Here is a 22271-nt window from a genome sequence, read left to right as displayed (position 1 = left end):
AGTTCTCCCAGCTAGCCGGATGACACCCCTGCCTTTAGATGAGTCCTGGGGTGAAATGGACTGTTCCATCCCACCCCCCAAAAGATGTATGGCTCACCCCACACCTCTATCCCTCCCCTAAAACATCAAATGTCTGTAACCCCACTGGATATGCCTTATCCCAACCCACCTAGAAGCCCCTGATAAGGAGGCTTTGAGGGGCCATGCGGGCTCTTGGAACCTCTTCCCCTCTCCTGGAACTTCCCCTCCCTTGGAGCTTCCCCTCTCCCAAACCCTCCTTTTGTCTCTCTCCTCCCCCTCCCTCTCAGGCCGCCACGTGCTGCGCCTGGGAGCACGAGGCAGGACCCTCCTGCACCCCCAATAAACCTCTTTCCCCAAGAGCAAGCTTCAGAGATCTCTGCCTCCATCCATCCACACCATGCTGGAGTGTGATATTTTCTTCATCGGCCAATTTAAATATTTTGGTTAATTGTCCAATTACAGCTTTAGCTTACGAAGGCCCATCCTCCCATTTTGCTCTCCTCAATTCGCTGTTGCTTGTACCTTATGGGCCTGAAGCTGAAACAATGCCCTTGGTTGGACATTGGAAAAGGATTGTTTTGTCTAAGGAAACTGTGATGAGAACTTGCTAACATTTTAGTTGGAGTTTAGAGTTATATACTAATGCAGAATCTGGAAAATATGAAAGCTAAAACTTAAGGCATCATTCCCCCCATACATTACCAGCTGTACTTGCACTGTTGTTTGCCTCTTATCCTCAAAAAACACTGATACAGGAGGCAAAAATGTGAGAGATCATACAATCATTAATGTTGGAAAAGACCTCAAAGATCATCAAGTCCCAATACAACAAGTCAAATTAAATGCAATTAAAGATATTTTTTCCTTTCTGACATTTTCACTGAAGATATCCAATTGTCAAAGCAAATTTCATACCTCATACATAATGAGATAATTTAGCTGGCTATGATTCACCCTCCAAGGAGGACCATTCTTTCCTCTCCTCTTTTCCATCTGCTTCTGCTGAATTGATGCATACTGCATCTTTTCTAACCAGATTAATCTTTCAGATTCAATGAATCATGAGAAGAAGATGCTTTTAGGAGAGAGCACATTGCAAAAGCGAGAGGGAACACCGAAAATAATTTCTGAGGAGCACAAACACTACCCATGCAAAGAGTTAGGGCTCCCAAGCCACCTGCTAAGTTTGGTTTCATGAAGTGATGCTATTTAGTGCTGCTGACAAGTCAGTTGAATAGGACAGCTCGATATTACAGGCTTCTACACAGAATTAATAAAAACCTGCTAAGTTAAGATTTGAGACAGATGCTAGAGAACTTCAATCTGAGAGATGCTTTCCACTGGCTTTACGGGAGTGGGATCCTCTGGGGGACTCTGCACTCGAGGGCAGCACTGCCCGGGCTCTCTGGCGGAATCCAGACGTCGCCTTTTTAAGCTCATGTCTGAGACTGCGGATTGTGCTGTTTATGGCAGCCACGCACGCCTTCCAATCAAATCCACTTTCATTTAGATCAAAGGAGGGAAAATTCTCTTGAAGAAAGTCTAAAAATAAACAAGTATGTAATAGTGAATTATCAATTATTTAGGCAAGCTATATACTCTTTCTGGATGTAATTAAGCTAAAACAAGTGCATGCTACCAAACGAGGACAGCTAGGTATATTGCAAGCCTTGAAAAGCAAAGCAGGGCAGATACTGCTTTCCCCCTTTCTGTTATATTTGTTATATTTGAAAATAAGTAAGAAAGGTCTAAGCATAAAACCACAATATTAAAAGAAAACACGACCATGTGTGTGTGGTTTTGATCCTGTGAAGTGCTGAGTAACTTCAGTTTCTAATGTGGTCAAGTAGCAAAGACAAATCTTGGGCTCCACTTCAGAATGACCAGTATTAGGCAGGACAAGCTCTCCTTCAGAGGATCTCTGACAACTATAATCACTAAAATTAATCACAGCAGTTCAGCATAACACAGATGTACAGGAACAACAGTGACAGAAAAACTGTGAGAGCTTATTTCTTACCATACTGCAAGTAAGATCAGAAAAAAACCACTTGAGTTTGGTAGCAATGACATAAAAAGGATAGGACTATGGTACCTTTCTCCCCTTCCATGAGTAAAATTTGTAGTTTAAAACTAAAACTAAAATTGTTTTTTAAAGTTATTGAGAAGTGATTGTCCTGCTAAGCTGAGCTGAATTACATGTCTTCTCTAAGCAACCCAGTAAAAGACTTAAACACCAAAAAGGAATTCTCATCTGTAGTTTCAAATCAAGGCAATATTGCTTCTCCTTCTCTGATTAACATCTAGATTTATCTTCATAGTAGAAAGAAAGGTGTAACTAGTACATCTTGTGCTAGCTTTGTTCTCCCACATACCAGCAAGTAAAAATCTAATACAGCATCATTGTTTACAGCTAATATTTTAACCTGTAGTTACAAACCTGGAAACCCATTTTGCCAGAACAACTCTGGTCTGAAGGAAGAAAGTAACTGAGATAAAAACCTGTGCACTTGCACTTCACTCTGCTCCAGGAGGAGAGGTGAAAGGGAGAGTAAGTGTGCCTTAGGATGCTCCTGTTATAAACTGTGCTGACAAAGGATACATTAGCTGTTGGCTGAAGCAGCAGACAGGCTTTCTTTACTTCCATCCCCAGCAATAAATTCAAGAATACTTGACCTCAAAGGATCAGCACAGAACCGGAATTCTTCAAGGTCTACAGAGCTTTTGTACATGGTCCACAAAACAGCTTTTAAAGTTATATTTTTTCTTTCACCAAAATGGACTGATTTTGGGGATTATAGTAAGGCTATGCAGGGTCCCTTCCTGCTCTGCAGGGTAACTTTCAGGTAGCAGGTGCTGCCATCCAATCAGGCTGTGTTAAAGGAAACAGGGCCAGGGACTGTCCTCTGGCTCCAGAGCAAAGTGACAAGGCCTGGCTGCAACACACAGGATTTGCCTCTCATGTGCTCTGTGGCCTACATGGTCTTCTCGCAGTCCTAGGACACACTTACTAGATCTTTTGAATGCTTCTTAAGCTCAAAATGTCAATAAATAAAATATGTCTACACGTCTATATATGTGTATATATATATATATATATATATATATATATGTATATGTATATATAGGCAAAGTTTCCAGTGCTAGTGGTAGTGCTTGCCATACTGGAAGTGATTTCTGGCATGCTCTGTCTGTCCCTCAAGCTATGCCTAGACATCACCCCAGCAGGTGTGAGTCAAATAAAACACTGTTTTATTGAGCATGAACACTGTTCCCTCAGACGCAGTCCTCCTTCCCCACTTCTCTCCCCACTCCCAATGGTGGGGTGGGGGAACAGGACAGGGAGGAAGAAGGTGAGCAAGCCCCTCTGTGTGTTTAGCTACCTGATGGGTTAAAACACAACAGCTGCTAAATTCCACTTCGTAAGCTATCCTTGTTTCCAGTCTCTAAATATGGCTTTTTTGCTCCAGAGCTCAGTTATGAATTCTCTTAGCCCAACCTGTCTCCTCATAACTCAGTTCTTCTAAGCATCAAGATGGACTCTTGTGTGCTTGCAGAAGGCTGTTTTTAAAGCTATGTCAGCTTTCCTGAGCTTCTCTCCTATTCAGAGCTGTCTCTCACAAGCTCCCATCTGTGACTCTCCCAAACATGTCAAAGTGTGCTCTCCCAAGCTACAGGGCCTGTACTCAGACCCTTCTTACTCTACTCAGGACCTCGAGGCCCATGATTTCATAATCTCTACAGTCAATGCCACCACCAATTATCCCACAACAACCCTTTTTGTGAAGGAAATTATAACCTGCTGTACATGACATCTCTGTTCTCTACTTTATCTACACAGCCCCTGTATCAAGAAATTATCTCTGATGTCCTCCAGAATCCTCAGGGACTGCTCCCATCTCCCACTGCATTGCCCTTTCAAGCCAGTGTCAAGACAATTAAGTTTTCCCCTAAAAACCAGGTCCATGATCTGGAGAATTTCTTGAGCTACTAAAATATCTTTATCTACTTCCTCTCAGTTCGTTCCACTGCTTGCAGAAACGCCTACATTTTCACAGACTAATTTCTGAAGCTTATGTTTTGTTCAGAGGATACAAAGTTAATACTCTTATTAGTTTCCCCACATTATGATTTAACAGAGATTTTCTTACTTACCTCTGAGAGCATTAATTTTATTGGAATCCAGTGGGCTCATGCCACGATCAAGACTACCATACACGTTGCTTTTCACCAGCACCTCTTCAGGGAACATATGACGAATTAGGAAGCGAGCTGACAACTCCGGCCGCGTCTTCCCCTTAGCGACGTAAATGACTGAGAAAGGCAACTGAACATTGCGCCACGGGCTCCCAAGAGGCTCTAGAGAAGATGTCATGGAGGGAAGAGAGGTATTTTACTCATCTAACACTGACCATGCCTCAAAGTGGCTGTATTAAATCAAAACTGACACAAAAAGCTCACCTGGAAACTACTGTTACTTGCTTGGAAAGACCAAAGCAAAACCCTAACAGTACAGCTACTGCTAACATGAAACATATTGCAGACATTTGGCCAAGCAGCCAGAACACCATGCCTGGTTTACAATCACAAACAGTACTTCTGATACGTCTTCAGCAATGCAAGCCGCATTTTTATTGCTTTCTAACTTGTTTCATCTCATGTGAAAAGATGATGCTTTTCCAAGTACTTAAGTAAATAAAAATTCTGCTACTTCAGTGGTGCTTAGATTCTGCAAGTGGAAACTATTTCTACCTCACTTCACTGCAAACATTAGTAAGAAAAAATGCAAATGTTTAGTACATAAAGAGGGCTGTGGGATCTGACTAGCAAATCTTGGGTGCAGGAACAGATCTGAAACAACCCCAAAGTGATCCTAATTGAATCAATTACTTCCAACAGCAACTAATCTCAGTCCATTTTCCTTGATGGTCTCTAAGCATCACATGCTGTACATGGATGCTTTTCCCCAATGCATTTGTGTATTGAACACTTACATTAAAAGAAGTGAAAATATAAAGACTGCTTTGCAGAAAGGTGTGCATTTCCTTCTGAAATTGCAACACCATTCAATAGATATTCTGAGCTAGCTTACATTTTTAAGGCAGAATATTTACCAAATAAAAGAAAAAAGCCAGGGCAACTGAACAGAGTAACTGAACTCCCCAGTGTCACAGCAGATTATGGGACTCTGGTGGATGCAAACATATATTGTTAACCAGATATAATGCCCTTATTCATTCCCAAAAAGACTTACTATGTGTACACCAAATGACTGCCTTAAGAGAAAAAGAAGACTCACATGTTCAGAAAATCCCTTTACTACAGAATTATACCTACAGCTCCATCTTTTGCTTCTCATTGACTATTTAAAACATAACAAGCAATTCCAGAACACAAAAATTTCTTTGTTTACCCATAGGTTCCAAAGACTGTTGTCTTCTGACCAAAGATGTGTGGAAAGCTTCTGAAAACTTATCCAATTCTGAATTCTGCAATGTGTCAGTTGTGGAGCCGGTCATTTTCTGAGAATTTTGAGAATTGTCTCCACTATCTTCATAATAATTTAAATCTACACAATGAGATGTATCAGGAGCATCAGACACTTTTTCTTTCCTCTCATTTGTCTGCTGAAATATTTAATGAGGTTAGTACACACACTGAGAGAAGCCTACCCATTTTCTAATTGGTGTTCCAGTTTACTTCACATTTAATATAAATCAGATTTCAGATCTTTTTAATATAGTTACTCCTGAATTTCTACCATGAAAACCACTGGTAGAATAGTTAAAAATTATACAAAGATGTTCACAGAACATTTTAGAAGTAAATGTAGTTGGAGGTGTTTTGGGAGTAATGTTTCAGTCAATATAAGACTGAAATGCATAGCTGAATATATCTGGAAAAAAAAGCCTAAGAAAACAAGTGCTAAGAGCTACTTGTTTAAGCTCTCAATCAAATTTGACACTACTTCTGGGCAACATTTGCAGTACTTTCCTTATAGTATCCTATGCCTGAACACTTCTTAACTCCAGACACAGAAGCAGGAAGAGGCAAAGCAGAAAACAGGATATTCCAGTATTCCCCAAATAGAACCAGTGCTGCAGTCAGCATGCCTGTGCTGAGCAACACAGAGAGAGAACCCAAGGGATTTCCAGCACAGCACTTGTACCATGATCAGGTCAAATAATTAATCTGAGAAAAAAGTGCAAACTTAATACTTAATAAATCATTACCTTTGCTTTGGTTTCAGAGCGTAAGGAGCGGATCATAGAATTGACATTCGTGATGCAGGTTTTCCAGTCTTTTCCGTGCTCGCTCAAATCATAGGTTGGAAAGTTAGTTACAAGAAACTCTGCATATAAAACATAGAAAATGTTTGAAGCATCATTATAAAGCCCAGTATTCAGAAGTATCCTAATTCAGAAAGAGAAGAGAAAGCTAACTAATACTTCATATATTTACTGTTCTCCATTTACAAGCTTCAGATTTCAATCAATAAATATAGTAAACTTATGTTTTGAAAATAAGCAGCATTATGAATTCAAGATGTTCTGTGATGCTTTTTGAGATGTTGTGAATAATGCTTCTATTATATCAAACATTTCCTGAGAGAATAAGGGGAAATGTGTGATTAATCATATAAACTTTTAAAAAAAACCCAAAACCAACACTGCCACCACCCCCCCAAAAGAAAAGACACAGGGTAATCCTGTTGCTGCAACTGTTTCACATGGCTTATATAACCTCATGCTCAATTTTAACCCTTTAACACATACATGCCATGGGACCTAAGTAAATGACTTGACATTTATCAAAAAAAGCCCTCTTCATCTTCACTACTTCTCACTCAACATAAGACGGTTTAAAAAACACCAATTAATGTTTGTCCCAGGTATACAAAGGCCATAAACCAACCCAAATCAACCAAACAAAAAAACACTGACAAAATCCATGGCACACACAAACACAAAATGAACTGCAATTAAAAATCTAGAGACAGCAAGCATGACTGATGAACACAATGTACATAAAACTAGAAGAAATTTGAATAGGTTTATTTAAATTGGAGAAAAACAAACATTGAGAATTACAAAGCAGGACTTTCAAAACAAAAGGATACTGTAGAGTGGAGCACATCTACTATGGCATTTATCTGCTCACCAGCTGCCAGAAAACGATTAGCCAGAAACATACAGGAAAGGACTCCTTTTCAGTTCAAAAACTTTGTTAAGTATGAAAGAAGTAAATCTGTGCATTTTGAAAGGTAACATACCTCTTATTGCAGCAATCTTGTTTGGATCCAATGTCCTGCGCCCTCGTGCACTCGCTCCCATAATGCTGCACAATAAAGTTTTCTTGGGGAACAAGACACGAACCAAGTGGCGTGCTGCATACTTGGGTTTAGTCTTTTGCCGAGCCTTCACCAAATGGTTTCCAAGAACTTTTACATTTCTTGCTGGGTCACCAACAAACTCTTTTATAAAACAAAAATATTCAAAGAAAAAAAATTAAAATCTCAAATGAATTGTTAAAAACAGAGCATTTTTTCAAACTTGGGACTCTCGGAGTATATTCTCTATTACAGTTAATTTTACTACATATTACTACTTAGCCTTACTCTTACAAAAGCAGCTTTAAATTGGAATGGTAACAGAAGTACCTTTTTGATTCACATTAACCACCTTCATAACTAACTGAAATCAAAACACCCAAGAAAACACATTAGATACCCAACTGTCCACAATGTTCACAATGGCCTTTTTTTTTATGTGCAGATAGCAGGTATGCTTTCAAGACACTGACTCATGAAGAGTGGCATATCCATACAAAGAACTGCTAAATCATAAATGGTTTACAAATTTTTAAATAGATAGCTGAATATTTCACCTACTATTTATACAGTTCCTCAGCTGTACAAATGTATTTTTTAGACCAAAAGCAAAGAAGTCATAGCTCAGCCTTGCATATAAATCAGGGCATTTAGACTTTAGAAAGGCATTAGTTTTTCATATACGGTGCTATTTGACATGTGTATCTTTATTATGATGCAATGATCTATAGAATTCTTGTTTTTCTTTGGAATGAAGTATTTTGAAAGAAACCAAACACTAGAGTATTTGAGTATAGAAAGGATGTTTCATGGATAAAATCCCACACAATGAGAAAACAGATATTTCCCTCACACAGATCAGGTAAGCTGATTTCTTAAAACATGCATATAGGCATATGCCTCACTTAGTTTTAGTGGCAGTATCTTTTGCCTCCTCCAACACATGGGTAGCATGCACATATTACTTGTGAATTATACACAGAATAGAAAATATTACATTAAGAGAGAAAAAGAGAGCCTGGAGTTAAAAGAACCCAAAGCACCTACTGTAAATCAAAGGCTTGTGGTAGTACCAGCCATTTTTTTAGCCTTTGTCTCTGTGTATTTATCACAAAGGAACTCACCAAAGCTAGGATTGATGAAGACTGAAGAAGATGGTAGTTCTTCACTAATATTCACATCCTCAGATGCATTTCTGTAGTTCAACTCCACAGCACTATTTTCCTGACTGGGCTCAGATGGTGCTGGTATTGATGGTGATGCCACGGGTGAAGATGCAATGTTGACAGTACTTTCCACAATACTGGGAGCAAGATTTGATTGTGGTGAAAGGTCAGGCATCCCATTAGTTGTTGTGTATGATGAATGTAATGAATGTGTAGAAACTATAGTGGGGAGTGGTGGGCTCTGCCTTCCAACAGGCTGCTGAGATTCGAGCTGAAAACTCTGTGGGGCGTGTTTTACCTTGGAGTTGACTTGAACGTGGCCATTTTGAAAAGCAGTCCTTACAAGTGGGCTATGCCTTCCCTGGCCTGATGAAGAAAGATGAAGACTTAAATCTCTTTCCATGTGTTTTTGTACTCTTATTTTTCCTGAAGGCAAATGACTGGAACTTCTGTATGTAAATCCAACTGGTTTCTGCGAATGTGATTCAGAAAACAATTAACAGGTTAAATTACACATAGCTAATAAGTATGAGGGTTGTTTTTAGCAAACCAGGAAAACCAGATTTTAGTAGTGATGCAATTAGCAGCATACTCTTCCTTAAAGTAGTCTCTGTCATCAACTCAGAGCTACCACATTTTAGCTTTCCCTCTGCTATCTTCTATTCTCATTTGTATCTGCAACACCAAGAGTTTATCTGTCCAGCTTCAATGTTTCTCAATTTTTTTTCACCTGGGGGGGACAAAACTACTTTCTAGACCTCTATTAAAAAGTAAATAGGCAAAATAAAATTTAAATTTTTTCAGTTATTTACCCAGTCGCTGGCAGATGAATTTTCAAGGAATGTGTCCACTGCCCTGCTTAGCTCCTTTCAAACAAGAAAAAAAGCCCAAACACTTTATCTTGTTTATTTACTTGTTAGCTGAGAACATTAAACATTCAGATCTCATCTACAATGAAGATTACAAAGGGACTGAAATGGACAAACTGAGAGATAGGCTATGTTTTCCTTCACTTCAAGTATTTTTATTAAAAATCATACAGCATACATTCTAGTTCAAAACACAAGTTACTGAGCAGGAGCCACCAAATGAAGATCACATATGTGGATTTGTTTTAATTTTTTAAATTTTGGTGGGTTTGTGTGTTTCTTTAGAGAACTCTCTTTCAACCTTGTAACCTTAAAAAAAAATCTTTGACCTTAAGGAAGTCTTATGTATCTGAAAGTTTGTCAATTTCTCCAGATTTAGAATTCATCTAATAAAAAAGGTACCTTTACCCCAAACCATTCCATTAGCCCTTCACAAGTATAGCAATGGTACAGCTATAAAAAACCCAGCACCAGTCCTGATGGTTTTAATTGGCAGATCCTAAGAAAGTAGCTGGCTAAGATAAAAGCCTTCAGGGAAAAAAAATAGCAGTGCGGGTCACTTTTAACCCAAAAATACAAACATTAAAGCAGCTGCCATCCCACATATCAGAGGGGAGGGTAAAAGCACAGAGGTCATACAGGGTTCATTTGTATTTGACAAGATCAGTTTATTCCCTGAAACTCATGGTAGACAGCACAAGCTTGGAGTATAAAAATACATACCAAATAAAACCTAGTATCCTACTGATAGCTGACAGGTGTGAGAAATCCAGCTCCACCCACTCTTAAAGCAAATGGCCTTACTGCTGCCTTAACATCTGACAGCAGAATCATCTCTGCCACATTAAAAGCTTTGTAGTGTTGATGATAACCTTTTTCAAAAATCTTGTGTTACACTTTCCTTTTAAAGATCATTGTTAGAAGTGCTAAAATTGTGTCTCTTTACTTAACAGTAGATTGACCATTTAGGAACAAAATGAATACTGCGTACTCAATAACAAACCTTATTAAAAATGTTTAAAAAGGAGTTTCCATTAAAAAAATAAATTCTATACCATAACAGATATGACAATATACTGTTCAGATATGAAGTTCATTAACCCAATTTAACCAACCTGACTGACGCTTAAACTCTCTTCTAAAAGCAGAAACCAATAAGACAACACATCACATGTTGCAAAGGTGCAACAGCAATATACTGAAGTTTAGGATGTACCTACACAATTCACTTCTGTTCATGCCAATACAAACAGAATTTTACAGCCTCTATCACAGCATCCTAAATTTGATGGGAGTCACTGCCAATCTGTGGCCACCAGTCAATAACACAGGAAACTGAAGCTGGCACATAATCAGTAATCTCAAGTAATTGAATTGAAAAAGATTCTAAGTCTACTATTTCATTCCTTACTTTAATCTTAGTGAAAGGACTGGGATTTTAAAAATAAGCATCAGAGGAAATGAAAGAATTAAAGCAAAAATAAACATTTCCGGTCTTTAATACTCACAGGTTTGAGCAAGAATGGCTTTATACGAGTATGCTGCATTTCCGAGACCTTACGATGAAGCAAGTCAAATTTTTTATCCAACTTCTGAATGGCATCATACATGGCCTGTCAACAAATATAAGACTGAAAATAGTACTGTTTCACTTAAAGAACCCAACCTAAACCTGAAGAAACCAAGAAAATTCAATTAAAAGCTGAACTCCCTCCCTAAAACTTAGCCAACTTCCTTCCACAACACTGCTGAATGCTTAAGGAGACTTACAAGACATTAACACTTGCCTACAAAACACTTACAAATTGATTTCCATTACGCATGGCCTGAATGACTCCAATCACACAAGTGCACACCTGAATAAATATAGGATGTTTTTAATTTTTAGTTCAGTTATTTTCAATTTTGCCAGTTACTGCTTCAGAAATCAAAAGGAAAGAACTCACAAAACCAACACTAGCAGGATTTTTGGCACACCTTTGGCAAGCAACTTGTACATTCAATAGCTGGGTGTGAATCACTGCCCTATCTTCCCCATTACTGTGAAGCTCCTCCCAATAACTAAACTTTACATTTTGTATTAAAGCTTAATATTTGAAAATTATTTTTATGAAAAGTTCAGAGAATATGAGGGAGATTAGTTTTACTTTGAAAATATTGTAGTTATGTAGGCAATTAACAACCAAAGAACTGGAAAGGATCATGTCACTAATTGTCAAGTTTATAATACAACTCTTCCTGAAGTTTAACTAAAATTGCTTAAACACCATTTCAGATATAAAGGAAAAAAAATACCTGGCAATAACTGAGGACCTCTATAAGAGGATTCTGCTGATATCCAGTATAAGAAGCTTCAGATAAAATGCTTTCCTTTTTCATTAAAATAATTAAACATAAAAAATAAAAGAAAAAGAAGGAGTGTAAGATACTAATATATACACGCACTCAGGATATCACATTAAGTAAATCCCAACTTCAAATCTCTCATGTTACTTCAGTCTATCCCAAAACATGCATCCCCAAAGCAACTTTTCAAAGTCAAACAAAAGAAAATTCACTTACACATTCATAGTCTTGTTCATACTCATAAATGACGCTGTCACTATCTTCATATTCTTCTTCCCTGGTTCTCATCTGGGAAATAACATAATTAACATTTAATGTTTTGAAAAGTTAAAGAATTCTCCCAGGAATCCAACTTGGACACTTTTGGTTGTAGGTGTAATTCCCTCTCTTGGCTATAAGGTGGGGCCAAGAAAACAAGACCTACCATGGTCATCTTATTTATGTATAGGTGTGTTAAGGAAACTTTCCTGTCTGACCATGCAGGAGACATTCTGGTGGTCACCCAGGGACTGTAATTGCTGGGGCTGAAGCCCCTTTACAGTGAGTGGCTCAGATGCCCTGCCTGACTCCCTACATACTCTATGTTCACAGTCAGAGGTTTCCTTACTAGCTTGCCCCTAGATTTGCTATAGCAGAGTCTCAGACCTCTGGTTTCTTCAAGTAATTTTACCATAGTACAGGAACAGGACATATATATATATATATATATATATATATATATATATAATATAATTTTTAAATATATATATGTATATATATATATGTATATATGTATACGTACATGGAAAATTATATGCTTTTTTATTTCTTTATTCTAAGGCAGAACTTTCTCATCTAACTAAATGTACTATAAAGCCAAGCTTATGACATCACAGAATCATGGAATCACTTAGATTGGAAAAGACCTCTGAGTCCAAATTATGAGACTTCAGTGGGTATAACTGAAAGCAGAAGCTGTAAACGATTTCTACAAAGGCAATTTTCTCACAGCTTGCAAACTGCTTTTAACCAGGAAGAACGGTGCCACCACCTGGACAATCCTGGCATTTTCCTTTTCTGGATGGATGCCGATCCCATCCACCACTCACCACAGATTTAAAATGTCTTCTGATGGTGTTTTATTTTAAATTTTATTATTTTAACTGAACAAGTTTTATTTTAGAAAAGGAAGGTTGGGATGGGGGTAGGTGATGCTTCTGTTTTGTTTACAACAGGCAGAATTCAGTGACAGGTAAAATTGTGGAGATTATTCTGGGAGTTACTGAAAAACACCTGAAGGACAACCAAGTCATCAGTCACAGCCAGCACAGTTTCAGAAGGGTAAAGTCCTCCTTGTCAAAGTTAATTTCCTTTTATGACAAGAAGAGCCACTTAGCTTCAAGGGAAGTCAGATGATGTACTTTATTTGGATTTTGGTAAAGCTTTTGATAGTGTCTCTCACAGGATTCTCTGTACAAAATGTCCAGCCCACAGCTGTTTAACACATCACAGCATGAGTGAGCAACTGGCCCAGGAGCCAGGCACAAAGGGTTACAGTGAATGGAGTGACATCAGACTGGGCACCTGTCACTAGAGGGGTTCTGCAGGACTCCATCCTGGGCCCTGTGCTTCTCAACATCTTCATAAATGATGTGGACACAGGACTGGAAGGGAGACTAAATATTTTGACGACACTAAGTTGGGATGAACCATTGACTCCTTTGAAGGTGGAGAGGCCTTGCAGAGAGATCTGAACAAATCAGTGGCTGGGCAATCACCAACTGTATGAAGTTTAACAAGGACAGTTCTGGATTCTGCACCTGGGATGGGGCAACTCTGAATGTATGGACAGACTGCAGAGTAGGAGGCTGAAGACTTGCTAGAAGCATCCAAGCATAGATATCCTACCCATATTCAGTGGGATGTCATCAAATCACCACGCAACAGTGGAAATAGAAATTATATTCCAAGTAACATTGAAACTAGTCTCAAAACGGAGGGCTATTGTTTGGTGAAACATACCACATTGTGTTCCACTAGAGCAGGAGAAAGTCGTTTTCTTTTATTACGCAAAAACACAAAATCCATTTTCTCAGGACTGTGACCAGTTCCTCTCTGCATTGCAGAATGACTCATTTGTGAGGCCGTTTGATCAGCAAGCACTGGCAAGCCTTCACTTCCTGTTAAAGTGAAGTGACAGTAAAGCACATCAGAAAGTTTCCCACTGCATTAAATGTTTCACTACAGTAAAAATAGGCACAGTCACCTTTTTTTTAAACTTTCAGACTGATTGATTATTTGAAATTTGTTTACCAGCATATTATCAAACAGTTATTTATTGAATTAATTTGGTTCAGAAATTATAAGTTCAATTTAGTATTGTTTTTTCCAAACATAATGATATTTTTTAAAGTGCCAGTAGAAGTTACACTGACTTTGTGAGCATAAATGGCTAAGAAAAAATTAAAATAAAAGGTGTTTTGCAGCAGGCAGGGAGAAATGAAAACCTAGATCTCTCTCTGCATGATGTTGAGCTTGCTCTGACAGCTTCTTATAGTAGGCAAGAAGATACAAGACAAAAGAAACTAATTTGGACAGACAGAATGAGATCTGAAGGAAAGGCACTGCTCTACAAGATACCAGTCTAAGACATGGCTGACTAAAACCAATCCAACAGAATTTCAGTTCAAAGTTCAATACTCACATTTGAGATAAACCTGTGGTGTGTTTCACTCATATGTCTCACTATAGTTGATTTTAACTAGACAGTATCTAATGCTAATACACCCAAAGATAACAAAACCAGATTTTACCTTTTAAGAAACAACTGCTCTCATAATGATTAATTTATTAATAATGAAATAATTACTCATGTCCCAAAGCCAAGGTCAACAACTGTCTATGACAGCTTCTTGGACAGAAGTTTTAATTTTGGTGGGGGTGTTTCTTTGCTTATTTTCAATAACAGAGACAAAAACCCCAATAAACCATCCAAACCATCCTCCACTCCCAAATTTGTTTTTAGATGTAAACATATAGACAACTACAGAATATTCTACTGTCAATTAGAACACCAAGAAATCTAAAGGTTCTCAGAAGCACCCAGCAACACTAGGAAACATAAGTAGCTTGTGTGTGAAGAGAAATACTGATGGGATTCTCTGTAGAGTTAATTGGCTGAATTTTGAAAGAAATCCCCCAAACTAGAAAGTGCCTTCACTTAGTTACAGTAACTTTCCTCACTGACTTTGTAATACTGCTACAGAACTTTATAAATGCTCATAACAGCTGTGAAGAATTTTTGTCTGGGCCAATGAAGCATTGGGTAAGATTTCTTGAAAGACTTTGATCTTGCATGTTAAAATAAATGCAGCGATTTAAAGAAAATCACAATGGCTACTTACCGCTAATAATTTATCATCTTAAACAACCATCTAGCTATCATTACACATCAGCATCTCCAGTATTAAGTTACACTGGATTGCCTAAAAACCTAAAAGCCTAAAATTTTTTAGGCTAGGTTCTTTCATGACATCTATCTTCCAAATTGCTTTCTAATTTATTCCTAGGTATACTTAACTTTACAAGTAAAAAGTTGTCTTTTTAAAGCATAGTATGTTAGCAGGCTCACCATTTATAAGGGTATAGAAAGTAATAACTAAAAGGCACTTTTCTTTAAAGGCACTGCTAAGCAATTTCTATAAAGTAGCTTTCTAATAAAGCATGCTTTAAAGATACAGGTAATATGGAAAGCACTGAATCCAAAAGCACAGAACGTATGGCATTAAAACTAGCCATTAACTATCAGATCACAATAAAAATAAACAGTAATTACCATAGGCAAGTTGACTCATGTGATGAACAGAACTGTTTCCTTCAGAGTTCTGTTGCACTGGCATGCAACTTTGTGTGGACAGCCCACTGTCTCCATGGTCCATAACCAGTGCTTCATCCTCCTCCTCAGTCTTCACACACAAATAATCTATTAGCAGATGCAGAAAGAGAAACAGTTAAGACTGCAGGCCATTCTGCATATCAGGTGACAACTGTAGTGCCTTTATCACACCTAGCATTATCTCAATTGTACCACAGGCTATTATAAATTCAGCTTCACTTTAGCATCTGAATGCAAAGTCACTTTTAAACACAAACACTGGGGTTTTAATGCACACTAGGATGGAAGCAGTTCAGTATTGTGTAGTTGGTGGGATTTCTGAAACAGTTCAGCACCCAATTCTCCCTAAAGTGTCCAGCTTCAACAAGAACAGTTACAAGCCAGTAACAAGCACTTCTACAAATTCTACTGTTTACATATTCAAGCATATGAAAAAATGTATTAATCTGGTCTTGAAATTTGACTTTCATAATTAAGACTTGCTTAATACACTTGAACAAATCAGTCTACATATCCTTCTGTATACTTGGTATTAAGATCAATCCAAACATTGTCTCCCAATGCAATACTGTGCAGAAACACTGAATGGCAAATCTCCAGTAGCAGATTTTTTCAAATTAAACATGCTACCTCAAGAGAAAAATGGTTTCAGAATAACTGTATTATAGTTATTATTGCTAGATCCAGTGTTGTTGATAGAGTCAGGGAGGGAGTGGAATTTATTTTTGATGAAACAAATTAATGGAAGGAACCTTCTCAAGTTAGGAAATAAAACTGAAATTCAGCTAGCACACATGCATGACACTCCATGAGTAACACAGGCTGTATTTTCCATATTGTCTCTGCCCTGTTCAGTGCACAGGATGGACTGAGCTCCAGGAATGAATCAGAACTGTATGACTGGGACAGCAGTCTGGGTCTCTACTCTTACAAAATCAATTAATTCCAAATCCTGCTCTCTCCCAGTTTCTTAGAGAAACCAAAAGTAAGAATGAAGTTGAATTTCACATGTCATTCAGTCTTCCCTCTGGCCAATAGTTCCATCTAATTCAAAGGACATAATAGAGAAGGGTTTGGATTTTTCTGTCATCAGATTAAGAAACTGATGGTCTGTTCAGAAACACCCATCAACCACCACACAGTCAAGAGCTTTGTTTGTAGGTGTAAGCAAAGCCAAAAAGCTACCTGGGGCAGAGCTGACCTGTACTAAGGAGTTTAGCTGAGGACACACTGTAGGATATGCTGCATAGGCTGCCAACAGGAAAGCAGTTCTTTGCCAGTTTTCGTCAGCTGTATAGAAGTAAACAACAGGCTTACTCATGAACTTAATTTAGGTGCAGCTTTTTCAGCAAAAATCACTTCAGTGATATTCACTGACTGAAGTTCATTGCAGACTAACATGAAATATTAGCATGTGCTGAATTATTTACCTGCCTCACAGGCACATATTTTTTTGTTGACAATCATTTAGTATTCTACCTACTTTGGGACAGTATTAACAAAGAGTCAGTAAAAGTGCATCTGCATCAAAGCAGGAGGGATGACAATCCTCTCTGCCAATTTCCCCAGCCAAGATACCAGATTAGTGCATGGTCTGACAAATGCCCTACTTACAGCTGGGTCTCTGCTGTCCTGCAATCCTCTTTCTATCCCTAACTAGACAAAGCAATGCAAATTGTATGTTATTTAGACATCCCTAAAAAGCACAGAATTTACTGTGCTTATTCACTCAACACCAAAAAAATAACCCTACATGATCAGCAACTACATCACTCAAATCTACACTAGAAAGAGTGATAAATATAGAAGAGGGAACATTCTGTGCAACCAGCACATAGCAAAGACATGGCAATGTCAAAGCAGTTCCATCTGGATAGAGAAAGGTCAGTATGATGAGAACCTAGGAGAGTTTCCACAAGTGGTTGATACTGAAAGCAAGGGTCAGTCTTCCACACCCTCTACCACCTCCCTTAAATAAGTTTCAAAATCAGAATTTCTACAGTGCAGTGGACTCCGAACAGAAAGTGTTTCCAAAGTCTACAGCTACACCAACTCACAGCTGGAAAGTACACATAAACCAAACAGGAAAATGCAGAAAGGAAAACCACCTCAATTAAAAAAAAAAAAAAAAAAAGAAAAAACCAAAACCAAACCCACAACAGATTTCTACAATGACATGGAAGCAATGCAGCAACAAGCAGTAATCTCTCATTTTAATCTTTCAGGTGATGGCCAGGATTCTCCTCATCCCCTGGCCTTTTAATTTCTATCCCTCATTGCTGAATATGGCTGCTTTCACACATAGAAAGGGACTGTCAAGAATTAAACAAAGTTTACATATAAAATATTATTCATACCTTCAAAAATTTGCAACAAGGAAAAAATACAGCTATTTAGCCATAATTTGAAAGACACTGCAACTTAGTCCTCTAAGCAATTCTAAGTATTTCTAATGCTTCCTTAAAGTGCCCAGGAATAGAAAATATTGCCATAAGTATACAGCACCAAACAGTATGAAATACAATTCTGACTCTCAGGCAGAAACCACAATCTGCCAAATTCTATAGATTAATCTGTGCTCCTGAAAAAAAAAAAAAAAAAAAAAAGAAGAAGCCATCAAGTGCATTTTACTTCTGACTTGGATGATGATGCAGCTGCATTTCTTGTGTCAAGTTAGAATTATTAATTTATATATATATTAACTCACTCAACTGACAGACAATTTCATTACATAGATATTTAGGTGTTTCCAGTAAGTCTTGAAAGGAAATTATAAATTTAAAAAGTGTGATTAAGGAAGTATTTCAGGTTTACGTATTTCAAACATGGCTTTTACTGTGAAGTGGATTACACATTAGTAAGACTTACTAAATAGGCTGATTTATTATTTATTTATTGGATCAAGTTATTAGTTTAGGAGAACTCTGAATTTCTGTTTGAAAACAGAAGTAACAGTCATATAAAATGAGAAAACATAACCAAACTAATTTCCTTTCCAGACTCAACGCATACTCTGAGTTATATAAGCTATGACTTAGAATTTTCAGTAGAGCAGTTGGATATACTAATAGCTTGAACTTTATAAAAAATGTGTATTGTACAGAAAGACATTTATAGACAGAACAGTCCAGTGAAATGACCATATTAAAAAAAAACAAGATTGGAGGTGATCTTTTTAACTTCTAAGATGTTCAAGTTCATAATTTAGAATTCTTTCATCAGGAGATCACTTCTGCACAAAAACATCAAGTTGAAACACATTAAAGGCACTTGAATTACTTGCACCCAAAAACGTCCAACTCTGTGCCTAACCCTGTACTACATTAAATTACAGCTTTTTATGCAGCTCTGTGAAGCCCATCATCACAAAGAATTTCCAGTAACCAACAGAAAGATACATTTAAGATTAATCAGGACTTGAAAATATGTTGGTATTAAACATCAAGAAATACCAAAACCAAGCAAACAAACAAACAACAAACTCGAACTCATTCAAAGGCAGAATCGAAAGGAAAAACACGAAAGCTCAAAAAACCTCTCTAGCAACTATGAATTATATACCAAAACAAATCAAGCAAAGTAACCCCACCCAAATAAAAAAAGAACTTACCTGGGTTGAAACTAAGCCATAAAAAGGAGAGACAGCTAGCCTTAACTTGAATCATAATTAGATCCTGTGCTATTTATGGCATGACACTTACGCTAACAAACACAAAAAAGTGAACTAACACAAGGGAGAGCCTAGGGACATCAGGATGCCCTTCAGGATAAGTATCACCTCATCACAACACTAAGTAACCATTTGCCTATTAATTCAATCTCACTGCAGACGTAACTGAGAGATTTAAGCAGATTTATGATAATGAGAGCTGGAAGCACAGAAATACAATCAAATCTGATGTATCAGCTGAAGTCTGAAGACAAGATGACAGACTATTTTTTTATTTCCTGAAGTATGTTACTAATAAAATATATCACATAAGACAGTGGAATAAGGAATGACTTGTACTGAATTAGACATTACCTGATGAATGCTCTCACTAGTTGCAAAAACACAAATGTAAGTGATCATCAAGCATAGAATGGTAAAGGGAGGTTGATGAAAGAGATGGCTGAAAGCACCGATTAGTACTAAATCCATCCCAACCTCTACTACAGAGTTCCTGGAGAGCTTCTTGCAAAATCACTAAAAACTTGTCATAGAAATCTGGTGGGTTTTCTTAATTTTTAAAGAGTTCAGTTAGATACCTCTATATTTCTGCAAACATTATCTCAACACACCCAGGTGAAACAGCCAGCCATGGAAGCTCCGTGTAAATCAAACCAGATTTTACAAAGAGTTTTAAATCCTGCACTCAAAAAAAATGGTAGCACTCATCTTAGGTCGCATCCTTAGCATACTTCTGACTATTCTGTCCTTCCTCTACATATATTGTCAGGGATGAGAGACACCAGAATACTCTACCAGAGATAAAACGCTTAACAACAGCCTCTGAATACTGAAACAGTTAATTTAGAGTGCTGCTGTCAGAATTTGCAATAAACTAAGGAAACAGAAACAAATGTTCAGCTTATAAAAACCAATTACTATGGACAGAAGCAAAATAATAAAACCAGATTTCCTGTACCTTTACATGTCATATTTAGATCACTGAGATGCTAAAACCACTCTAAGTCAAAGTAAAACCACTCTCACATAAAGACTTTCAGTGTTTATTAAGACTGGGGCTCATACTGCACCTTTTGATTGAACACTATTATTAATGTCAGATCTTTTCTATTGCTAGGGATTAGCACAGGCTTAGAATTTGCTAGGATTACTGAGTTACAAACAAAGCCAATCAGGAAACTGAAAAATCGAGGACAAAGGAGAAGCACCAACAAACACACCACTGTGTGCATTTATTTAATAAATATTCTATCACAATTGCTCTGCTCCCACCCTTCTGCCATCACCGTCCTACCCCTTTAGCTCATGTTGACACTTGCAGAATTGCACAGCAAACTGGCTATTTACCGATCAGAAAAGTTCCTTGAACAATGAAATCATACAAGAAAATTTTTGGCATCTGAGCCAGACACAGCTGGAAGATCTTTAGAGGATAGGGCTGTGACAGCAACAACCTAAATGGGCATAAACTGATCTGAGTCTATATAAACATCGCTTCCCCGAAGGGCATGGTGCAGCACGGAACTAGCAGCAATAGACCTGTTTTAGTCCCACGTCAAGGTGTCTGATGGCTAAGACTTAAATTACACTATGCATTGTGCCTTCTGACAGACAATTCATCAGGTCTGGCCTCTCACTTTATGAGCAGCATTCATCTCTCCCTTACTCAGGTTGTGTATCCGCGTAACTACAGCGCCGGGGGAACCCACCAAAGCCGAGACGTTACCGTTCCACGGAAAAGTCTCCCCAATATTTTGGCACTACGCTCAGCTGCCATTTGAAGACTAGTGAAAGCAAAAGCTTCCCGCACCATCAACACTGAACTGAGGCAACCAAGCTGTGGCTGGGCATAGCGCTCCTGAGCGCAGTTTCGTGCCGCGGTCACACGCACCGCGGGGAGCGCCCCCGGCCGCCGGGCCCGCACGCCCGCCATCAGCCGCGCCCCCGCGCCGCGACACCCGCCGGCGCTGACGCGGCGCCGACGGGCAGCAGCGGCAGCCAATGGCAGCGCCGGCCGCGCGGGAACGGGCGAATAGCGACGGGCGCGGTGGGCGTGGCCGGCCGGCTCGGCGGCGGGCGTTGGGGCTGTTGCGAACGATGAGGGAGCGTTCCCCGCGCCGCCGCGTCTCTCCCACCCCCCTCGGCGGGGCGAGCCGCCGGCCGGGAGCCTTACCCTCCTCAGACATGGCTTGCTGGGGCGGCTGAGCGCGGGGTCCTCCTCGGGCGGGCCGGGCGGCGGAGCGAGCGGGGCTGGGGTACGGGCAGGTGTGGCCGGAATGCGGCGTTGGAAACGGAAGCGGCTTCTCCGACGTGAGCGAGAAACTGTTTCGGATCAGTGCGGCTGCGCGCTGCCCGCGGGGGCGCGCCCGGGAAACGGGGGCGTGGGGGCGGTGCCGCTCCTTCAGCGGCCGCGGCTCCTCGCAGCTGTCCGCCCCAGCAGCCGGCTGAGCCGCCGCTCCGCTCCCGCAGCAGCCACCGGGCCAGCTGCCCCTTTCTTTCCCTCAGTCTGCGGCCAGGCCGTCCGCTCCCCCAGCAGCCAGCCAGCCTGGCTAGCCAGTCGGCCCGCTGCCGCAGCAGCCCTGTCGTTCCCGCAGCAGCCAGCCTGCTCTTGGGGCAGCCAGTCCGTCGGGGGGCCCTTTCCCGCAGCAGCCCGCCGGAGGCACGCTGCTGGGCGCGGCTCTCGAGTTACGGAAATGCCCAGGCTGTCTCCGCGCCCCTCTCGGCTCCCTGGCGCTCTACGCTCCGTGCTAGCCGAGGCCAGGCTGAGGGCAGCAAGCTCCGGTTCATGCAGGTTTTCTGGGCCCCTGGGGAATGTGGGGCTGCCGAGCTGCTCTGTGCCCTGTGTGAAGGCAGAGACTGTTGCCTGTGCCATTCACTGCTCCAGGTGCAGGGTACAAGCCCGTCTGGCTCTTCTAGCACACCAAGTTGTGTTTTGGTGGTCTGCAAAGTCCCCTGTTTTGTTGATTTGGTGCTGGGGATCAGGAGGCCCAGGAGA

General features: G+C 39.6%; 1 protein-coding gene across 1 annotated transcript; it reads right to left on the bottom strand.

The window, feature by feature from the left end:
* Positions 1-272: 272 nt before the first annotated feature.
* On the bottom strand, positions 273-21604 carry BEND2 (BEN domain containing 2). Its single transcript, XM_077781620.1, has 12 exons — positions 21450-21604; positions 15547-15693; positions 13734-13891; positions 11949-12020; positions 11682-11756; positions 10895-10999; positions 8476-8989; positions 7295-7495; positions 6255-6373; positions 5435-5648; positions 4177-4380; positions 273-1563 (listed from the first exon to the last, which is right to left on the bottom strand). The coding sequence occupies exons 1-12, from the start codon at positions 21460-21462 to the stop codon at positions 1340-1342; spliced, it is 2046 nt and encodes a 681-aa protein (XP_077637746.1). The 5' UTR covers positions 21463-21604; the 3' UTR covers positions 273-1339.
* Positions 21605-22271: the final 667 nt, after the last annotated feature.

The sequence above is a fragment of the Lonchura striata genome, chromosome 2, assembly GCF_046129695.1.
Source record: "Lonchura striata isolate bLonStr1 chromosome 2, bLonStr1.mat, whole genome shotgun sequence".
NCBI classification, from domain to species: Eukaryota; Metazoa; Chordata; class Aves; order Passeriformes; family Estrildidae; genus Lonchura; species Lonchura striata.
This window is presented reverse-complemented; position numbering and strand designations above follow the sequence as displayed.

What these genes read in the sequence shown, in the direction of transcription:
- BEND2 (XM_077781620.1), bottom strand. An exon ending in CATGAGTCAACTTGCCTATG is followed by an intron (nt 13,892 to 15,546) that starts GTAATTACTGTT and finishes TCACTTTAACAG; the next exon opens with GAAGTGAAGGCTTGCCAGTG. An exon ending in ACAGTCTTTGGAACCTATGG is followed by an intron (nt 4,381 to 5,434) that starts GTAAACAAAGAA and finishes CATCTTCTCTAG; the next exon opens with AGCCTCTTGGGAGCCCGTGG.